The sequence below is a fragment of the Scatophagus argus genome, chromosome 7 (assembly GCF_020382885.2).
Source record: "Scatophagus argus isolate fScaArg1 chromosome 7, fScaArg1.pri, whole genome shotgun sequence".
Classification (NCBI taxonomy): Eukaryota; Metazoa; Chordata; class Actinopteri; family Scatophagidae; genus Scatophagus; species Scatophagus argus.
In genome coordinates this window covers 16905900-16928663 of record NC_058499.1, presented here as the reverse complement: position 1 = coordinate 16928663, position 22764 = coordinate 16905900, and the positions used below count along the sequence as shown (strand labels likewise).

General features: G+C 42.2%; 2 protein-coding genes across 6 annotated transcripts in view; one reads left to right on the top strand and one right to left on the bottom strand.

The window, feature by feature from the left end:
* The window catches only part of abtb2b (ankyrin repeat and BTB (POZ) domain containing 2b), a 44232-nt gene extending 29900 nt beyond the window's left edge, over nt 1–14332 (top strand). For both annotated transcript variants that reach the window (XM_046393487.1, XM_046393486.1), the window contains 15 exons: nt 1146–1356; nt 6870–7022; nt 7405–7570; nt 7711–7800; nt 8018–8119; nt 8356–8452; nt 9365–9500; nt 9974–10251; nt 10343–10521; nt 10638–10743; nt 11359–11461; nt 11553–11640; nt 11829–11897; nt 12628–12741; nt 13077–14332. In XM_046393487.1, coding sequence (XP_046249443.1) covers nt 1166–1356; nt 6870–7022; nt 7405–7570; nt 7711–7800; nt 8018–8119; nt 8356–8452; nt 9365–9500; nt 9974–10251; nt 10343–10521; nt 10638–10743; nt 11359–11461; nt 11553–11640; nt 11829–11897; nt 12628–12741; nt 13077–13310 — 2106 coding nt within the window. In that variant the 5' untranslated portion in view covers nt 1146–1165 and the 3' untranslated portion in view covers nt 13311–14332. The remainder of the gene's footprint in view (nt 1–1145; nt 1357–6869; nt 7023–7404; nt 7571–7710; nt 7801–8017; nt 8120–8355; nt 8453–9364; nt 9501–9973; nt 10252–10342; nt 10522–10637; nt 10744–11358; nt 11462–11552; nt 11641–11828; nt 11898–12627; nt 12742–13076) is intronic.
* A 380-nt stretch (nt 14333–14712) lies between these two features.
* The window catches only part of brsk2a (BR serine/threonine kinase 2a), a 152038-nt gene continuing 143986 nt past the window's right edge, over nt 14713–22764 (bottom strand). For 2 of the 4 annotated variants that reach the window (XM_046393489.1, XM_046393488.1), the window contains 3 exons: nt 22464–22644; nt 21138–21227; nt 14713–17607 (listed from right to left, as the gene is read on the bottom strand). In XM_046393489.1, the coding sequence (XP_046249445.1) occupies nt 17387–17607; nt 21138–21227; nt 22464–22644 (492 nt within the window). In that variant the 3' untranslated portion in view covers nt 14713–17386. The remainder of the gene's footprint in view (nt 17608–21137; nt 21228–22463; nt 22645–22764) is intronic. The other 2 variants (XM_046393490.1, XM_046393491.1) reach the window with 2 other exon arrangements.

Genomic DNA, 22764 nt, shown 5'->3' with positions numbered 1-22764 from the left:
CAGGGCACAATACAGGCTGCAAAGCCAGGGAGAGGCCCTCTATCTTGGGCATAAATTCCTAAGAGACTTCCTGGAGGGACGGCTGGCAGTGGAGGTTAGCACAAAGGAGGCCCTTCAGCTTGAAGTGGGGTCTGTTTTGGGAGGACCACTTGAGTCTGACCCCCATAGAAATCCCCCAATCCCCCCTTACCAAGGATACACACACGCACACACTGCTGGACTCAGTAATCTCGTTAGAAATTAACCCAGGGGTAATTGTGCTAAATGAGCGTTACACGATCCCAAGTTCAACCTGGCCTCCCTCTGCCCCTCCTCCACATCCCCTCCATGTGACAACTGATATTTTGTGTCTTTAGTCTACTCCTGCTGTAACACCCATGGTCACGCACCAGGATGTTATCTACAAGCTTGAATTCTTGCAGCACTACGCCCTCATTTTTTGTGTTCTGCTCTACCCATTTCTGTATAGGATAATAAAAATCTGAACTGGTCTTGATCCAACAGCACATAGTTGTCCACTTCGCTTGTGATGTGGGTGAATGAATCTTCTGATTAGTGGCATATTTTTCATTTCTTTATCTCAGCTCAGTAGTGTTTTCACACAAGTAGTGGAAGGCCTTTCTTTTTTTTTTTTTTTTTTTACTTGGATATAAACACAGCTCTTATCCTCGCCTTTATCATGTGACTGACACCCACATTTCTAGAGCAGTGATTGAAATGCACCAATAGAGAAACAGTTAAATGGTTCATTAGAGCCTGTGATCCACTGTTGGTTAGCCCATTAACTCCTTCGGTGATTAAAGATGTATGGCTATTGAGATTGGCCGTCTGGCTGTGCTTACTGATAATGACACCGCTAATGGCAAATACCACTAGAGACATGAGGGGTGAGTAATGAGTAAAGGAAGGTACAAAGTAAGTAATTTAGGAAAAGGGGAAGTCCAGTTGGATTAGGAGCGCACAGGGTTTATACTGAGCACTGAGAGCTCTTGTTGTAGTTTTTTTAAGTGCCATTTGGCATTTCTTTAGGACCCACATAGCACTTGTTTTGACATTTTATTAAAGAACACAGCAAATGAAACGAAACCAATACAGACAAACCAATCCAACTCTGATCCTTTTAATATATATTTCCTTTGTCCCAGGTGACTTGGTGTCCCGTGCAATGCACCACATGCAGCGCCTGAGCTCTGTGCGCCCAGGACTGAGCCCGGCTCGCCACGCCCGTCCCCAGCAGCCTGTGTCTTGGTCGCCGGACGCCCTCCACACCCTTTACTACTTCCTGCGCTGCCCACAAATGGAGTCCATGGAGAATCCCAACTTAGATCCCCCACGCATGGCACTTAGCAAGGAGAGGTGGGAGTCATGCATTACTGCACAAGAGCATTTTAGAAACTCTGTAATGTATATCAAAGCCAGTGAAATAACAGATCTAATCTTAGACAGTGATGTGTTTTGTTTTGTTTGTTTTTTTCATTTTGGATTTGGATGCACCGTCAGAAAATTAGTTTCATAATTTTCTCTCTCTTCTCCTTTCAGACATTTTATGCTGTGTTTTGTTTTCCTGATTGTGTCTGAAAGGATTTGATTAGGTCCACAATTCTGTCAGAAATGTGATGCCAGCAATCGAGCCATTGCCAATACACAAACATTCAACATTCAGAAAATAACTTACACGTTTTAATCAAGTGAACAGGTTTTTCGTAGACCTCCTTTCTTTCTCAGCCACCCCTAATCCCTTTCCCCCTTTGTCATTGAAGTGTTAATTTCTGTCAGTAAATTACAGGTGAGCAAGAGACTCCAGGTGTTAATCTTGGTCTGATAGAAGGGTGAAATGACTCTTAAGAGTGTAAATTATATTGAAGACTGGTTGTTTAAAGCATTTTAAGAGGTGCTAACGGTCTGTTCTTCAGTTTGGCTCTCGTCAGATCTTCCTTGGTTTGCCTTTGTAGAACAATAACAGTAATTCTCTCTTTTTTTTTCCTGAGACAAGTAGTTTAAAATATAGTACACTACATATACATTACATTTATATTTTTTTGTAATTTTGTGGTTAGGGTTGTGGTTTTTACCATTTTTCAGAGGAAGCCTAAGTAAATGATGTTTCATGTTACTTTCCCACAGAAAGCAAAGAGTAACCCTGAGTTTACAGTTTAGCAATGGTGTTATTTAGCAGCTAAATGACTGTTACAATTGTTTGTGTGTGTCTGGGAAAAGTACTTGCAGCCTGCCATATATCTGTGTTGTGGCCTCAAAAAAAAACACTCAGACGTGTGTGTGTGTGTGCATGTGTGTGTGTATTTCTCTTCCAGAGTAACTGTATTTTTAAAATGTCAGTGGAAAGTGCTCTTGTATGTGTAAAGGTTAATTACACTTTTTTAAAAGATGTATGGTGCCTGTCTAAAGGCAGCACTTTAAGCATACTAATGGGATTCAGCTCCCACCAAAGTATGTCTTCATTTTGCTATGTGTAAGAGGGTTAAATGTTTGTGTGTTTGTTTTCCTCTGGAAATGAACAAGTTTGTGATTGTTAGGTCATGATGAGGACATGCCATTGGGTAGATGATAATAGTTATGTGAAAGTTTTTGTGATGCAATTGGGCAATCTCTTAGTCTCCTAAACAGGCATACATCCACACACACACATGTGTGCATGCACAGAGAGCCAGATGGCTCTTACACATTTAACAAAGAACGGACACAGTGTGAGTGAGCAAAGGTGGGCTCCTCATTAGCATCAAAGAGAACAGAGAGCAAATATACACCCCTCTATTCCCTATCCTGGCTGTTTCTTCCAAGTCTTCACATGTTTTTTTATGTTGGGTGTATATCAGTCTGCTTTCTGTGTGAAAGATGAAATGATTTAGCATCCTGTTTCACTGTATGCTATGGAACATCTGCAACATTCTGTTTTTTTCCCCTAGACATATACTTTTGCCTACATGCCTCTTTATGTAAGCATCTGAAGTGTCTGTAAATGGTAGCATGCATGACAGAGTCAGGTGGTAGAATAGAGCCATGTAAACCTGGTAGTGATTACAATGTGAGTGCCTGGTAATGATACAGACTTTTCTCCTTCAGTGGGCCTCTCCATCTCTTTGGCTCACCCTCTATTGAAAGCTTTATAAAAAATCTTTGGTGGAAACCCAAAACCACCAAATCTGTGTGGGCCACCTCATCAAACATTATAGGCAGTCTGCTTAGAGTCTTATTGTAGATTCCTGAATGGTACAAGAGACCCCATTTTTGTTATGATCTTAGTGATAGTTGTTACTATATAGGACTGGAGTTGTTGGAGAGCTAACACCAGCGTCTGAATGACTATTTTTGCTTTTCCATGCCACTCATTCATGCCCCACATTAGAAAAATGCAACTTTTATTAGTACTGAAATTTATCAACCAATCTCCAACCAGCCAAAACCAAGCACTTCTAAACACTCTGTTAAACAGACCACCCCAACCCTTCTGCTTCCCTCAACAAATGGAAAGGAGCACTAATGGATAGATGTGTTTCTGTGATAAGAAGTAGTCATTGGAGCTTACTTTTAACCACATATACATCAGATAGGTTTACACCACACCCCATTCCCCCTTATGGGGCCTTTATGAGAGTAATCTGACTCTAGATCAGTGGTTAACCTTGACCCTTTGCAGCTCATGATAGGAGTCTGTTTTAAGACCTGATTGAAGTTTCTTCCAACATGAAGTCAATCACAGTGGCTTCAGGCTTCAGGTCACACTGGACATATGGGAGCAGGGTAGCATGTGTGATGTTGCCTCCTGGGGAGAAAAAGCTTTTCATGTAAAACAGGTTAGAGTTCAAACACACCTGATCAGCATTTGAGTCCACTGTCACTTTATGACCAGCCAGGTGGTGGTGGTGAGAAAGGAGGCATGAATCAGAGCTAACATTTATGTATGCACTTGTGTGTGAACATATGTGAGAGAGTTTGTGTATGTCCGTCTGAGTGTGTGTCTACATCCCGCTGTTCTCAGTGTGTAGCTTTAGCATGTCGGGTCACTGGGCTGGCCAGAAATGCTATCTAGTTTCAGCTTTAACAGGCGACTCAGCTTTGATGTTGTACTGACTCTCTGACAAGTTAGGCTGAAGTTAGTGTTTCAGGCTGAGGGGCATAACCCAGACACAGAGGTCAGATGGGAGGTGGATACTCTGATTGAGGGAGAAGGGTTTGAGGGAAGAGCGAGCAATGAATTGTGGGATAGGGAGCCAGAGTTGTGTGAGTGATGGTGCAGATATGCTCCATCTGTCTGCAGTCGTGGGACGCTGGCAAAGGTGTGTACACACATATGGCCTCAGTTAATTTGTGATGATGTTTTTTTTTTTATTTGTTTATATCCTTTACACACACCCTACCACACACATTCAAACAACATTAAGGACTGATTAGTATAAATCTACAGCTGAAAGTATTTTAGTGGAAAACCACTATGTCTTGCACTGAAAGGAAAACAAAATCTTTATTAAATGTGTGATTTTTGCTACAGCCACTAAATCACAGGCTGTGAAATGCTGATAGATAAAGTGAAGGACAGAAGAGAAAATCTCTCTGATGGATCAATAAGCAGTAAATGTTAAAAGCTTGATAAGGTTGTCTCAAGCTGCTTCAGATCTGGATTAGTGCCAGTGAAGTGTGCACGCCTGGAGGCAAGTATGCAGTAAAGTAGCAGAGTAGTGGATGCCTTGTGGGATTCAGGAAGACGGACAGAGACACATGCACAAAAGCACACATGAATGAACAGACTCCCACGCAACCCAATTTGTGTTAAGTGAACCCCATTAAGGGGAGCATAACATTGATTCTCAGGCCTAATGCCCCTCCTCACCTCGGAAACATGATTTTCTTATCACTCTACAGCTACTATCTTCAAACTGTCTCCCAACCCCCTTCTGTGTAATATGCCCCACCTGCCTCCCAGCCATTTCCCAAACCCTCAGACCCTCTCATATGCACCTATCAGACCCATTTAACATTCATGCCCCCCCAGTCCCATCAGCTTCTTGTCTGTTTGGTAACAGTCACGCCTGGGTGACAGCAGGGTCCCTCCTCCTGACTGATCACTGACTGCTAAAGATCTGAAACAACATTTGACAGAATAACTCTAAGCTAAAATAGAAACAGGAGGCAGTGGGGTATCTGCAGGTTTCTAGAAGTCTTGTCTGAGATTTAGACAATCTATTTTAAAGTCTTAGTTATACAATATCTGCAGTGCAGTGCAACTAAAGATGTTAGTAATAAAATATGTAAAACTGGTTTTGTTCCTCGTTGTTTCTGCTTCACTAATCACAACTGGGATCAAAATTTATTTTCTGGAAATCCTTTACTGAAAAACTCTCTTTACTTATGTTCAAATGTTTGATATTCACTATTTGAAAGCTTCAGATACATTGGAGAAGATCCACTTCACAATATACATTATTAACAAGACACTGATGAATGAGAGGGAGTGCTACTGTTCTATAGGAAACCACAGGTAGCTGTGTCACATCAACAAACTGAGAAGAATAAATGACACTGCAGGGTTCCCAGCGCTCATTAACAGTAACTACAATCCCTATAGTGTGCACACTATGGAGCTATGTGCTTGTATACTGCTAATGCTTTTGGCTCCATCTGGATTCAATGATATGCACTGTTTGCATCTCCTCAGAACTGGGGTGAATCTATTTCCAAGAATAACATCACAGCAAGAGAAATGCAGCTTATCAACTCAGGATAATACAGAGGCAGTGTTCAAATAATAATTAACACACTATGACTGAGGTTTGGTAGGATCAAAAGCAAACAACAACACTCACAGCAGTGTGTCATTGTTCACAGGTACATCCAATGCACATATGGTGGGGGAAAGACAAGAAGGGGTTAATGCAAGATAACCTGCCAGACATGGCGTTACAAATAGCCATACGACCAGTGGCTTCTAAAGACTTTTAGTAGAAGAACTGTGAGTGGGGGACAATGAAGAAAGAAAGTAGAATGGTGTTATGGCTATTAGAGCAATCACATAATTGAGATGATGTTCAAAATGCCACATTCACAAATACCACAACAGATGTCATGTTCTGCTCTCATTTATTCCTCCACTGATGTTTACTGCTCTGCTTCTTCATGATTAATGTCACATTGCCACAAGTTCAGGTCAGTCTTGTCTATCAGTTCTATTTTAAACCATTTCTTGTCTTTTTAGTTTCATTCAGTTCTCTTTCTCTTGTGTCGTGTTTTGCTAATAACAATTCCAGGGTGCTGCACCTTTATTCAGCCCCCTTAGGTAGTTTGTTCTGCCACAGTTGGTTTAAAAATAGGCTCATTATTCAGAAGCCACTGCAGTATTGTGTTTATCACAGCACAAATGAAATCACAGTTCTCTTCTCATCTCCCGTCACATCCAATTGACAAAGAAAGCTGATATTTAATTTCACAACCAACATATGATTAGTCATATATGTACATCTGTTATTTCAGTGTGTGTGCTTGCAGGCATGATGACTTTAAAAGGGAAAGATAACTGCAGATGGTGTGGAAAAGCTTCCAGATATGTGTGATTAGCAGAGGTGAGGTGCCCTGTATATAGTGTGTGAGAGAGTGTGTTTAAATGTGACTCACCGTGCAATGGTCAGGGTCAGGGGAAGTACTGCCAGACAAACATAAGTCATCTGGTTGAAGACAGTTTATGAGTTCCCCTCCACATGGCTGAATCATGAGCAGTGTATCCGAGAACTCATTGGTTTACGGGAGAAGTCGCTGTCTGCTGCACCTACAGTACAGTTCGGTAAAAATATAAACCTTGTTTGGGTTAAACTGATTTTCTTTGGACAGAAGTGGAATCATTTATCTTTCCTTGTTTACAGGCCATTCCTGTTGCTGCCACCTCTGATGGAGTGGATGAGAGTGGCCATAGTTCATGCTGAGCATCGCAAGAGTCTATTGGTGGACAGTGATGATGTCAGACAGACCGCCAGGCTGCTTCTCCCAGGACTGGACTGTGAACCAAGACAGTTGAAGTAAATGAGAACGCACACGGATCACTTTGGCTGTCCTGCTGCATTTTTTAGACTCATCTGTTTATATGACACAGAAACCAGCAACACCAAATAGAGACAAAACTTAGCTGTGCTTCCAGATGTATTTCCTTTAACCCACGCTCTATAGGCTTGTTATTCATTTGGTTTTCACTAACTATTTATTACACACAGTAGACTAATGACTGCTCGCTGACTGGAAATGTTGCTCATTAACCTCTTCATGAAGTGTACAATTAAAGGAAGCCATCAGATGCAAATGTGCAGTGTGCGTGAGCCACGAGGGATTGGAAACAAGCTTCTTCTAGCTCTCAGTGTTTTATCTTATTATCTCACTTTCTCTCTGTGTCTCTGTCTGCATCAGGCCTGAATGTTGCTTCAGTTCTTTCAAGCGTCTGGACTCCAAAGCTGCGACAGACAAGTTTCACTTAGACTTGGGTTTTCGGATGCTCAACTGTGGACGCACAGATCTCATTGGCCAAGCCATTGATCTGCTGGGGCCAGATGGGGTGAACAGCATGGACGACCAGGTACTGAACTTCTCTCTCTTGGTGTATATGACTTTTGAGAGTACTATTGAAGGTACTCATAGATAATTTTTAAGTGGCATTTGTTTATTTGTTTCTCCTCCGTCATGTGTCCATTGCCCTATTTTCTGTTCGTCGTGCAGGGGATGACACCTCTCATGTATGCCTGTGCAGCTGGAGATGAGGCCTTAGTCCAAATGTTGATTGATGCCGGGGCCAACCTTGATGTGGCGGTAAAATATGTTTCAGCAATTTCTATATATACAAACACATTCATTTAAATGTTTAAATGATTCGTGTTATTTAAACTGTTACATTTACCCAGAGGGGATGCATCAGCTTTAAAGCTTCTAAATTCACAGAGCATGTAGTGAATGTAATATATAAGTTGTTTCTCAGGATTATGATCTTGAGGTCTGTGTGTAACACCGATTTGTCCTGTGCTGCCAGGTTCCACCATGTTCTCCTAAACACCCCTCTGTGCATCCGGATAGTCGCCACTGGGCAGCCCTCACCTTTGCTGTGCTACACGGACACATCTCCGTAGTACAGGTTGGAAACACATACACGCTCAAAGTAGCCACCATGTGAATTAGCTGGTGTATGAACCCTGATTTTGATGTGCGTACTGGCTTGTGTACTTTCTACTCGAGGGGAAAATGTCCTGTGGATGTGATGTCTTACTTTAAAAAGGTTGAGTGACAAATGTGAGGTCAGGGGTCAAGCTATAAATGAGTTACAGGACGTCAAACATTACACAGTCTAACAGATGTGCTGTGTATCTCCAGCTCCTGTTGGATGCAGGGGCCAATGTGGAGGGGGCTGCTGTCCGCAATGGACAGGAGAATACAGCGGACACTCCACTGCAGCTGGCTTCAGCAGCAGGTGGGCAAACACAAGCGCACACACACACACACAATCACACACAGCACAACACAAGGCACAGCTGATAGCGTGTTGTCCCACTTATAGTAGGTCTGTGTTTGGCCCTGATTTATAGTAACTAAATTATTACTTACTACTAATTATACAGGCAGAAAGTCTGTAAAAGGGTCAAGCAAAGAAAGAAATGCTGCTGTAGTAACTTTTTGCAAATCAACTAATAGTAACTCTTGCAGTTATCAGTCATCAATGCAGTGCTGTGCTAGCCTTCCAAAAGACCACCAAGGGTAGCACAGGATTGAGTTGTGAATGGCACCTCAGGCTTGGGGAATGAGGAAATGAGAGGGTAAATGAAGACATAGTGAAAGCAGCTAAGTTCTGCCTGTGGTTGTTTAGAAAACTCTGGGCAGCATTCCTCTGTGGGATCTTCTGAAAGCCGCACATAGCTGTAATGAAAGAGGCACATGCTCTACATAGCAGCAATGACAGTGTGTAAATAGTGTCTAATATGAATGCATTTGCTTGTTTGAAATTGCAAAATAAAATGCGATAAAGCTTCCTTTATCCCTGTGGTAAACTTTATTCCTGTAGCAAGTATATTGCATTGTGTATTAAAGCATATCAAAGCAAGAAATAAGACATCAAGTGGGCTAATGAATTATAAAATAAGCAATAAAAACACTTCCAACTATCAAAATGAAACCATAAAAAATACTAACAGCTGTGGGGTGATATGTTAACAATTCAAATGTACTGAGTAGACTCCACCAGTGGGGATGTAAAGTAGAATAAAACAGATTATTGAAAGTATGGCTGTACAAATAGTTGATTGTAGCTGATTGAGTGTCCCATTTAAATGTGTTTAGGATCTCTTTCTGCATATAATTCATTGTTTATGCTGTTTGTGCTTCCCAGGGAACTATGAGATGGTGAGTTTGCTCCTGGCACGAGGCGCAGACCCCTTATCAAAAACCCATGATGGCAATGCGCTAACATCATCCCTCTACGAGGACATGAACTGCTTCAGTCATGCTGCTGCACATGGACACAGGTATGTGTCCCTCAATCTGACCTGAAGACAAATTGGTGTCAACAAATGCTGACAAACCGGATGCTTTTGGCCTCTTATCTGCAGAGAAGAAAGTTTACCAGAAATAACGCTAACTGTGTCAGCACTCTATCATACCTGACCTGACTGCGCTTGAGGAGAGATTTATTAACCTTTTATTATATGATGAAGTGAAGATGAGAAAAGTATTAAAAAGCAAATTTAGGGTCCCCTTCTTAGAGTCCATCTGTCTCTGAACTCCAACTGCTACATAAACCTTTCCACCTGTTCAGTGTGTGTATGTGTGAATACAATGTAGACTCAACACGTCACATTCCACAGTGAGGGTGACAGATGAGGTCACAGAAATGGATGTATGTGTTGCAGTTTGGACATAAATTAATGTTTTTGTGCCGTCTTTTCTCCCTTCCTTTTCCTCTTTCTCCCCCCCTTCTTCCTCCCATTTATCTTGTCAGGAACGTGCTGAGAAAACTACTGACTCAGCCCCAGCAAATCAAAGAGGATGTCCTGTCTCTGGAGGAGATCTTAGCTGAGGGGGTGGAGGGCGAGGAGGCTGGGATCTGCCCTTTCCTCCCTCTCTCTCCCTTCCCAACCCCTTCTTCTGGGTCTGTTGCACTGCCAGAGGCAGGTATAGTAAGGCTCTGCAAGGCCAGGATGAAGGCTCTGCAAGAGGCCAGCTACTACAGCACTGAGCATGGCTACCTGGATGTCACCATGGAGCTACGAGCTCTGGGTACCTATCAGACGGCAAGAAGAGGATTTGTTTACTTGTCCAACTGTGCTCACTTTGAAAACCAAACAACTTTTTGTGTTCTTTCACCTAGGTGTACCATGGAAACTTCACGTGTGGCTGGAATCTCTGCGCTGTGCCCAGCAGCAGTCCAGGGCAGGGGTCACCCTCTCACTGCTCAGAGAGTTCACCACAATCAGAGAGGAGGACTACTGTGAGGAGTTGGTCACCATAGGCCTGCCCCTGATGTTCAATATCTTGCGTACCACCAAGGTACCATCAAACACAAGCTTCAATGTGCCTGCTCGTCTTCCTCTTCTTGTTATCAGTTGTATAACTGTAGCTGTATTATATAATGCTCTCCTCCCCGTTCTATCACTTCTGTCTAGAATGATGCCATCATACAGCAGTTGGCTGCTATTTTTAGCCACTGCTTTGGCCCAGCACCTCTTCCAGCCGTCCCTGAGATGAAGGCAACTCTTTCAGCGCAGTTGGGTAAGGAAACTCTCACATGCATGTGAACACACGTACAGTTACTCATTGTTCAGGGTGGAAGACTTTGATGGCTTTATGTTGATGTTAATCTGCCGATTATTTTCTTGATTCAATTGATGAATTACTTATTTGGTCTATAAAATATCACTAAATAGTAAAATACCACTAATCCCAGTGTCCTAAAGCATACGGTTATGTTGTCAGATTGCTCATTTTGTCTGACCAACAATCCAAATCCAAAAGATAATCAATTTATTATTATTAAGTACAACCAGCAGGTAATCACAACCACGAAGCTTTGACTGAAATTCTACCATATTGATTAATCATTTTTCAAAATAGTTGCAAATTAATTTTAGTTAATCAACTAATCATTTCATCTCTACATAGCTGCACTAAATAACACTGACAGCAGGGTGCATAATGCAGACATGTATTGAGGTTTGGGCCGCAAATAGAAAAACTGATCAAAAGCAGCAGCACTTCACTGTGTTGTACATTGTTGACTAACTCTCAAGCTTCCTAAATAGTGCTGGTATAATGGTGGAATATTGTTCAGCCTGGCTTTCTTGTCACAAAATCTCAGTTGTAAACTGCTGGTGTGTTTTCCTACAGACCCTCATTTCCTAAATAACAAGGAAATGTCAGATGTGACATTTGTGGTGGGGGGGAAACCATTCTACGGCCACAGAGTCTTACTGATCACAGCTTCTGACAGGTGAGTACGGAGAGGCTCGCAGCGAGGCAGTGGTCATTTAAAACAAAACAAAACAAAAGGGTTTTGGTAAAGTGTTTTTGTTTTCTTTCAGATTCAAGTCTCTGCTGGCATCCTGTGGACCAGATGGAAGCCCCAACAAGGAGATTGAGATCAGTGACATCAAGTACAGCATTTTCCAGGTAGCAGATGTGATCTTTATTTCCTGATTGCAAAAACTACTTGACTAAGTACTTCTTTGGTTTAGTGTGACACAGTGTCTAAAGACTGATGGGCAGAAAAGCTGGTGACAGACATATCGTGTATGACAACACACTAGTTCAACCGCCAGACTGACTGTTCCTAAATGAGACCTTTGACCTCTTTGCAGATGATGATGTCATACCTGTACTGTGGAGGAACAGAGTCACTGAAAACTAATGTTCCTGACTTACTGGAGGTGAGAATCACCAAATACATACAGAAACATGTTCACAAGATAAAATGACCACATCTCATTAGTTACTACTTGGTTAATAATGGAGACATCACAATTGCCTTGCTTCAACAAGACTATAAAAGTATTAAAATTAGACAAAAAAACCTTTGGGGTTTTTTGCAAATATCCAGTTGTTGGCACAGGAAAGGCCATGTTTTGGATAAGAATAATGTTTGTACATTTGGCACACAAACAAACAATAGCAGCTTCCTGCTCAGCTGTGCCTCTCTCAGTTTTCCAATGTGTACTATTCATAACGAGACGTCCTGGCTTTTTAGTAACTACAGTGAATACATACTGCTTTTCAAAGGGTTTTTTCCTGAAATGTTCAGTTCATAGTCACACAAATAAACTGAAAAAAGAGAAGTGACTGAACCACAGTCACAATCCATTAAATGGTCTTTTGCACTGTAAAACAGCTCATGTGCACAGCGACACTTTTCACCGTAGGTCAAAGTGGATAAAAACAGTAAAGTTCAGTGAATTTATAATTTCATCTTCCCAAGTGGTTCTGACTATACTGGACATATTTTCAGCTTTAATGTGTCTCCATGTCTTAACAATCAAGCTAGTCCGCATAGTAATCTTAACTAAAATAACAGCAGCTTTGACTTTCTGTCTTTATGTTTCTGAATGAAACACGATAAAGTATTTCTCCAGTGTCAACATTTTTTTGTGTTTTGTCCTACAGTTGTTGGCAGCTGCTAGTCTGTTCCAGCTGGGGGTGCTACAAAGACACTGTGAACTCATCTGCTCTCAGCACATCAACCTGGACAATGCAGTCAGCATCTACAAGACAGCCAAGGTAACACACTCACACACTGAGAGGTCTGAATCTTATTGTTCTTCTCTGTGAACTGAGCAAATGAGACAAACAAGCTTCCATATATAAGGTCGCTCACCAAGGAGAAATTCTGTTGTATTACAACGAAAAAAGATCTTGTACAAACTATTTGTTCAGGGAGAGCATTCTAATTCCAGGCGCCATTTGAGAAATCCCATTTACTGCACAAAAGACATCAAGTTGCACAATTCATGGCCCACATTCTACACTGAAAAGAAGCTTTCTTGGCACTTTACATCTATAATTTTAATGTGGCAAAAACATATAACCATTCATTTCTCCTCTCTTTCTCTCAGGCCCATGGTTCAGTGGAGCTGAGCTCATTCTGTGAAGGTTACTTTTTGCAGCAGATGCCTGCTCTGCTAGAGAGAGAGGGCTTCAGGAGCCTGCTGCTGGGACCCCCAGGGGCCCGACAAGGGAACATCTCTACTTCAGCGCTGGTTCACGGCCGAGGAGAATCACCTTTGGAGGAGCTGGAGGCCACTCTGGCTCAAAGGCTACGCTCTCTCCACGTCACCTCCCGAGTATGAAGACAACAGGACAGCTGCTGAGGAGAGAAGACAGGAATAAGTGGAAGAATATGACAGATGAGGTGGAAGTTTAATCTCATCACTGATATAGGATCAGATCTTAAGAAGCCGTCTAAATAGTTTTCTTAAGAACATCTGATCGTATAACCGATAACAAGCAACTTCCACAGTACTCTGACACTGGGATGCAAATCAGAGAGTTATTTGGCAGCAGTTACAACTTTGCTCTGTGGACAGTTCAGTGTTTCATGTTCAGTTCCAGGCACTCCATCTTGACATTTGTTGCAGTGTACAGCATGTTTATGAGGAAGAAAACTGGACAATGTGATGCTTTTTCCTTCCAGCCTTGGGAAGCTTCACTGGGGGGAGCAACAGATGGAGGCAACAGGTGGGCACTCTGAAATATGAAACACTGCTGCCCTCTGATGGACAAAACTGGCAAAATAAGTAACTGCCTTGGAGGACTGGAATCAATGGCAACCCCCTGCAAGCTATGAAAAGGGACATTAGACTGAAGCATCTATTAAAGAATTGACTGAGGCAGCCATGCTGGACTTTTGGCTTCGTCAGATTAATAATGCAGAGTGGGATGAAGGAAGTAGACTCAGTGCCTCCAGCGTTGATTCAAGCTTCGGATTAATAAATGTACTTTTTATGTAACTGTATGTTTCTTATTTTCTATTTTTAAAAAAGTATGACCGGAGAAACAAAACATGTAAGAGTGGGATGGATATTTTCTATTTAATAAGAAAAAAAAAGATGTGAGAGTATTTATCGGGGTGTTCCCTTTTTATTGTTTTTTTTTTTTTAATTTTTAATCCAAGCAAATTATTAATATTATTGTTGAAACATTGCTTTTGTGTAGCTGTTGTTTTTCCAGGTACATTCTAACAGTTAATTAAGCTTATGTATGCTGAGGCTTAATGCTTCTATGCAAGTGCAGCAGCAGAAGCCAACGTGGGATTTGGAACACAGAAAGTCTCTTTTAATGCTGAATATTGTAATAAACCTGGTAAACAAGCCACGTGTTTCTTGCTGTTACAAACAAGTTACATCACCATCTGTATGTGTGGGTCTGCAAAGACTTACCTGAAATCCAGGACAATTCAGACTTAGGCGCAAATCTACAACATGAAAGTCATTACATGAAACAAAAAAAAAATAAAAAAACGAAGTACATTTTTAAAGAATATGCTGGAAAGGAGAAATGACATAAAATTATTAAACTGGGAGACAAGGTGATAATTGCACCACATTAATCATGACAATTAGTGTATTCTAGTATTCAGAATACCCTGACCATATGGCAGACGTAAAACACTACATAATTATACTTACTTTTAGTTGGCACTTACCCATACATGTACAAGCAAAAAGAAGGAAAACAAACACACAATAACTTAATGAGTTTATTTGTTTCAGCACTGAAGATGCTCACAGTTATTTTATATGGGGATTACATCGGTCAGTTTTGTTCCTGCTCTGTCAAAAGACCACTCTGAACCTCAGAATCGCTGGATGTCCTCGGTGCTGCTAGCTTCCCATTGTAGAAAACAGAAAGGAGGGTGAACAATAGGGTATTGCTTTGTGTTTGTGTACTGATATCTGCTCACTGTGCCTCTTTCAGCAACAGGTAGAGAGAGCCCAGACCTCTGAGCCTTCCAGAGAGAGGTACAGAGTAAAGGAAGCATTGTTCAAAAGCTTTGTGCACAAGATAAGAGGAGGAGGAGGAGGGAACAGTGGAAAAAAAAAAAGAAGGCCAGAAAGAAAAGCAGAGGGGGTGAAGAGTAAGGGCCAAAGGAGGGGAATTTAAAACGTTATAAAGGTAGTTTTGTGGAGAGAGAGAGAGAGTCAATGAAGGCTGAGAGAAGGAGTGAGTTTGGCATGGAACATGAACACTAAAGCCATGCAAAGAAAAGCTCATGTTTGACATGCACACAGCAATACAAGCTAAAAGCATAGAGCAGGAATCCCCAGCATGGTTGAGAAGACAATCAACCCCCACGGTTTGTCTGTCTATTTACAAAGAGAAGAAGTAGGGTGGGATCTGTGGTGTCCTTCTCCTCAGACCTGGCCTACAAGCACAATAATATGAAACTGACAAATATCAATAGAAGAGCATATTCCCTCTCCAAAAAGAGGCTAAGTCTACATTCTTAAATTACTGGTAAATAATTTTTTTTTCCAAGAGTTCCCACAAGTTCTCTTTCCCTCTTCACAGAGGTCAGGGAAAAGAGAATCTGTGTCGATGTTCACATAATTCTGTTAAATTCAGACCAAAACAAAAGAAAAAAAAATATTTTTTTTTTCTTCAAATGTTTCCCCATTTTACGAACACACAAGAGGGTAATAAATAACATTCAACGGACCTAACAGCTTTGTTCATATAAATAGCCAAGTTATAATAAATTAGGAACTCAAACAGTGAGATGAACAAACATGAATAAATAAGGACAAAAATACAAAAATATCCACAATTGCATTTGTCACGTCATCTTTTTTTTTGTGTTTTTTTTTTTTTGTTCCTCTACTCCTACTGCTGGTATGTGAGATTAAGAGAGAGGTATAAATGGAAAACCAAAGACAAAGTGCTGCAGATAACACAAACAGGAATGTTCGGATCATTATTAGGTCAATCAAACAAAAGACATAAATGATCATGTAACAAAAATACATGGAAGAATTTAAAATAACAACATGTGGCAGGCGCAGGTTTACCAACCTGACCCTATGGTATCTAAACATAGTTTCACAACTAGACATTTCTTCTTTTTTGTTTTTTTACATAAGAAATGATATCAGTCTGTACAACAGAATAGATCATTCATTTTAAATACCCACATACCCACCCGCGTCCCTCCCCCCAACCCTGTACTATCATATAATCTCCCCGACTGCCCCCTGCCCTGTTCTGCTCACACCCCACTCCTCTCTGAAATCACAATTCCAGTCCATTTGCAGCAATAGAGTTAATTCTAATAAAGTCAGTTAGTATTTTAAACCCAGTTCTTCACAAAGAAAGTACATTAAAAAGCAAAGAAATACAATCCAGCAAGCATCCGCGTCGGCTGTCGAGCTTTCCACAAAACTCCTCCTCCTTCTCTCCTCCTCTGAATCAGTCAGTGTTTCTGCACGTCTTCTTTTTATTGTTGTTTTTCATGTTCTTGTTAATACATCCCAGAGTTTTCTGTGCATACTGGACCTGTGCATGTATGCCTGTATATCTCATGTATGTGTTTGTGTGTGTGTGTGTGTGTGTGTGTAGTGTGTTCCTGTAAAATGCTTGTTTCCAATTAATGACCGCTCCTTGAGCTTGAAGGGAGGAAAGGGGTCAGGCTGGTGAGGGGAGTGTGTGTTCTTGTTTCATTGGAACGTGTGTGAATTTGTTGTGCACGTGTCTGTGTTTTGTGTGGTTCTCAGACAGGGGGACACTACAGGTATTTTCATCTACTTCTACTGATGGCTGCCAGAGGTGGAGAAGGGGCGCAGAGGGAGATGAAAGTAGAAGTCTGCATGAAGGGTCTGTTTCCATGGTAACCTCCCACCCTCTCAGCGCACCTCTAAAAGCAGTCCTCCGTCAACAAATGTCCGTCTCTCTCGGCGCGCTCGGGGGGTGGGTGGGTGGAGGGGTGGTCAAGGGAGGGCGAGCGGAGCAGGGAGCAGGAGGAGGGACCTAATAGGTTTTCTGGATAATTCCTGGTATCAGAAACAAGTCAGGTCATCACACAGGTTAGCAGCAATGGAGCAAAAAAAAACCAAAAAAAAAACAAGGGCCACAGATGACTGGAAGGTTGGGGGTAGAGGTGGTGGTGCATGATGATGATGGGCACTGAGGGGTAATGAAAAGGGAAGTGGAAGGACAGGGGTGTGTGTTTGTCATGAAGTATGCATTTTGTAAAATATCACTTTGATTCTCTCAATATATTTCTATCTATATAAAGTCATTTTATACAAAAAAGGTCCATAAATGATTATGTACATCTAGCTAAGTACGGAGAGAATTTTCTCTCTGTGCCACTGGCTTATAGTAATACTGGGATGGGTTTTAGTTCTGGCTTGACTACACAGCGTCTCGTCTAAGACTCCTCCTGTGTTCCCACAGACGCCAGTGACAACTTGGCTCTGTCTCGGCCCGCAGCGGGGCATTTGGTGTCATTATTTTCTGCCTCGTGCCTCCGGACGAGCATGGGTGAGGGGCAGTGCTTGGAGGGCGTGCCAGAGGGGTAGGGCACCTGTCCGTTCTTCTCGTCTGAAAAAAGTTGTTTTATTACGTCAAAGAAGTTACTCAATGGGCTGCCTAGGTACACAGATGGGGGGAAAAAAGAGGACAAAAAGGGGGGAAAAGAGAGAAGAAAGAGAACAAACAAACTAATGAACAACAGGGTTAACAGGATAGAGACGCGGCTACAGGTAAGACAGAGCAAGCAAGAGGTCAGGAGGAGCAGGGCTGACAGACACAGCGAGGATGAGGGCCGCTGGGGCAGCCATGTTGAGACTGTGATATGTAAGCTCCAGTAAACCATGCACATGTCACAGCACAACCGGTGGAAACACACAAGAAGCCATTCAACTGAAAACTGAAAATTAAAGCAATTTGTGGGGTTTCTGTTGTGTTTCTATCACGTACAGGTTTCTATCTGCGAAGCGGAAACAGTAAGCATAATGTGTCCTCTGTGTGAGTTGGTGTCCTAGCAGGTTTGGCCGGGATGGAAGAAGGACAATGTGAGACATCACCACAGCACTGAAACCTCAACAAAGCGCAGGCGATGGAGGCTGTCTGTCTGGTGGCTACTGTACCAAGTGAGGTGCATCTAATACAGTAATGTCTGCACTTCAGACTGCCTAGAGCTAAGAGACAACCTTTGATCAACACATTTCCACAGCTGAGTTCAGAGTTTAACACTTCAGCTAACTACAAAAGCTGGCCGAAAGACATCAAACACCCTGCACCACCATTGTGTCCTCTTTGAAGTAAGAAAAAGTTCAAATTGCGTGATTTTACCACAACCAGAGTTAAAACTGCGGTAAGCTGAATTTAAGTCATAAGTACTGTCTTAACTTGATGCTTTGCGCTGAACAAAATGTGCAGATATGCTGAATAATACATTTTTTTCTTCCTAACTGTTATACAGTAAGCACACTTACAGTGTGCTCATATGCCATGTGTGTGTGTGTGTCTGTCTGTCAGTATTCATGCAAATGATCTTCAGCACATTCACCCCTTCTGCAGGGCCTTAATGGTCCCACTGCTGGTAGGTGGACTGGTAAGGACACAAAACATGAGAAATGGAGCAAATAAAGAGTCGATGTTCTTTCTGTTAACGGTGCACACACAGCACATCTCTGGGAACTATCAGTCACAAACAGAACTGCTTCTGAATATTTGGCAGAAGAGCCATTTGCACAACAGAGTCCTGTGGACAGACAAATGAACACTGACATCATCAGTAAAAACAGGCAGGGGTGCTGCACAGATAACAAAACACACACTGGAGAGATTCTGTGTCTGCTCTTAATAAAATGCTGTTAGAAAGTGTCATTTCTATTATGGCTGGTTTCTGCTAAAAAATGCTAAATTCCAAAACTCAGCCTGACAATATGCACATGCTGCCAGTGTGAAGACTGTCTGCAGTTGTCTGAAGACCAAGGCAAACTTCTCTACTCATGAATAAGTGAATGCACCCTTCACCCAAATCTGCACATTTTCAAAAATGGCAGCAAACTTAATGATGTCAGCTGTTAAATAAACCAGATTCCCTTCTCTAAGTGAATGGTTCTCCATACCCCTTTTGTTGTTCCACTCCTCTATTGTTATCTTAAGCTGGGCTTCCAGGTATGCTGCTGTTAACAGTGATTAGGGGACACAATGACCAAGACTTGATGAAGCCTTTTGTTTGACACACATTGGTATGCAAAGCCATTTTGATTCTTAATTACAGCCAAAGGCCCTGTGGTCAGGTAGCACCAAAGGTGTGTTAGAAGGTCAAAGGAAAGAGAGAGGTGGAGGAAACTGACTTGAACAATGCACACATCGACCTGTTTTGAGATTCATTATCACAGTGTGAGATACTCTGATAGTGTTAAGACATGAAGTTCATTAAGACTGACCTTGGTCAACTGGCATTGATACTAAATTTATCAGCCAATGGGAGATGGTAAAATGGCAAAAGACTGTTTATATATGGCGCTCTTCTACTCCACAGACCACCCAAAGTCCTTTATAATACAAGTCAGCGTTCACCCATTCACATATGTACTGGTGGCAGAGGCCATTATGCAAGGTGCCTTACTGCATTATTTATGTTGTGTAATATCCTGTCATCTGTTACTTCAAGTAGTCCTCAGATTATACAACGAACACTAAATGTTACTCTTACAGTGTTATTGATGTTGCTGAAACAGCCCACGGCAAAAGTGTAATCCAACGCAATTTGTTCTAATTTCACCCACCTCTCAGTTGGGTTGGGTTATGCAGTTAGGGGGCAGTCGTGGCCTACAGGTTGGAGAAGCGGCTTGTGACCGGAGGGTCGCCGGTTTGATTCCGCCCAGGCAGGTAGGACGAAAAATTTGGGTGTGGTGGAGTGATTAATCAACTCTCCCCCGCTTCCATTAGCCGACTGATGTTGCCCTTGAGCAAGGCACTTAACCCCCAATTGCTCAAGGGCACCTGACAGTGGCAGCCCACTGCTCCTGTGTGTTTCACTGCATGTTGCACGTGTGTGTTCAATCAGTGATGGGTTAAATGCAGAGAAGAATTTCGGTGTATGTAAAAATATACTGACAATAAAGTTTGAAGTTTGAAGCTTTAACACAACAGTAATTAAAGAGATCAGAAGTACGTGTTAAATGTACTGAGGCACACAAGCAAGGATAACGGTGACATATCATGACTGCCATGACGACTACTCTTTATACATGGAATTGGACATGGCTCAAAACAACACAGATAGACACAAACATATAAAGACCAAGAGTAGGACTGTGAAAAACCTTGAAAAAATGGTCCTTTCCCTATCTAGCCAGCAGATGGCGATGTTGTCAAGAGAATGGGATGGGATGGGACTGAGATGAGCATAAACTGAACAGTGACTCACAGGGAAGGATTTATTTTTATTTTTATAATACAGACGTTGAGTGAAGAGGATGGAGTGACATCGGGGAAAGAACAGGCTTATGCATGTCCAGGCGCTCAGCATCAACCTCTTCGACTAATGAGCAGGCGGAATAAGTGTTCACAGGTGACTGGGTAGGTGGTGATGAAGGCTGCCCATCAGAGGTTTCTATATGTACTCGGTGCCTTTGAAGGAGCCAAAAGAGACTGGCGGACAGGGGAAAATAAGGGGAGGGGGTGTCCTATTGTGCAAGCACCCAGAGAGAGGGAGGGAGCTTGTCAGGTGTGGTGTGGCAGTGCAGTGCATTGTGGGAGTGCGTTGAGGTGCACTGGTGTTGCCATGGTGACAAGCTCCGACAATCAGTCTTGGAAGTAGGAGTAACAGAATGCAAATCAGCTTACTCTACCTCTGCTCTAATCTTCACTGCCAGGGCAACTAGACAACATTTGACCCGCAGTCGGTGTTTGAGAGCAGCTCCCACCCTTTCAAGGCAGTGAGGCACGGGCATGCAAAAGGAAGCCGTTTTCGAGACGTGGAGAGTGGCTCAGGGATTTCAAGCACAGGGACAAGGAGGGCAGGACTTAGCTTAGCTTCAGCGGTGAGGGTGGCTCATCAGGGGTTGAAATGGACGGATGAGGCGGTGGGGGTAAGTGTGAAGAGGTTTCGGGAAAGATTTTGTAATTTTTTTTTTTTTTTTTGAAGAGTTCTTACTCACCAGACAGCTGTTGGACCCCAGGCTGGTCATGTGTGCTTAACAACTGGCTCTGAATGGTCTCAACTACTCGCTTAAAACGCCGGCTTGGTCCTAAACACAGACACGTGAAAACCCATAGAGGATACATTGTCATGATCAGCATCAGACAGATAAGAAGACTACAGAAAATATGCAGACAGAATAATTAATGGAGGAAGAAAGCAAAGGTGAGGAGAAGAGAAACACACACACAAGAGCACAGTGTAAAATGTGAGCTGCAGAAACCCTGAGATGATAAATGGAGGACTGAGAGGAGTGCTTCTGTAAGCTCCTGCTACAGTATGTGGTCAGTGGTTAAGAAGAACCAGCAGGTTGCCAACAGCCACTATTACACCCCATTCAGCTCAAATGTGCCCCCCACTTGAGTGTGTGTGTGTGACTGTAAATACATGTGTGAGACATAGAGACAGTGAAAGAGAGCATGCATGTGTTTCTGCAAGGCTAAGCATGCACGCATGATTGCATAGTATGTAATCATGCATAGCCAGAACTCATCTTGTTGAACTCAGAGAGGTCTGCAGGAAAATCTTATCAAGCATTTACAACTTGAACTTTGAAAAAACTTAGACAGTCATTCTTTTTGGCAACGAGTCTGAAAACACCCACCCCTAGAACCAGCACTTTTGGTTTATTTATTTATTTATTTATTTTGCTGGATACATGGATTAACTTCATTAGCTTGAGACAGCCTCCCACTTGACAAGTAAGGGATGCCTTTCAAGACTTTTCAAAGTGACTCGTTAGCTTGAATTTCACAAGACCTCTGTGAGCCTGAAGAGATGAGAAGATTGGCTATTCAAGATTAAATAATAGTGTCTGTAACACAGTGATCTGTTGTCTCACTGCAAGAAGGGTCCTGGCCACATGAGAAAGAATAACATCCCTCATAAAGGCACCATATGTTATTAAAAAGCGGAAAACACAACATGAAGCCTTGATTTTTTTGGAAATCAACTCTTGTTCTTGTAGAGAACATGTAGTTCTAGACTTCACATCTGCAAGCTAATGGGAACAGAATAGGTTCAAAAAGCATGATGTGTGTCACAGAGGTAACATGCATCACTTTTGTTTTGTTTTATTCAAATTTCTTTCACCAGAATTTAAAATGATTGCGTTTCTTAAGTGTTAACTTAATGTTCAACTAGAATTACTGCCTTGCAGTTGTATGCCTCCGCACACAAGTTGCAGTTTACATCCATGTCTGTCCAGAATCATACATCTAGTAAAAACTCAAAAGGAATTTAACAAAAGAGAACAAGTATGATTTGTGACCTGGTGCATCCTGACCTGAGAGCAGAGTGAAGGTGACAGAGTAGATGCCATTCTCCTTGGTGGCGGCTGTGCTCTCTGTGTAGGTGATATCCACTTGGAATTTAACCGGCTTCTGGAAGACTGTAGGGCCCGCTGTGGACTTGTACTCTGCGCGGAAACTGGTCTGAGAGATCACACTGTGGCTCAGGCTGGGAATCTGGGAGGAAAAAAAAGGATGAGGAGTCAGTAAAGGAAAAATGGACAGAGAGGCAGAGATATGAATAAAACCAGGTAGTAAAAAGAGGCGATTAATGGGATTATACAGTGAGCATTGATT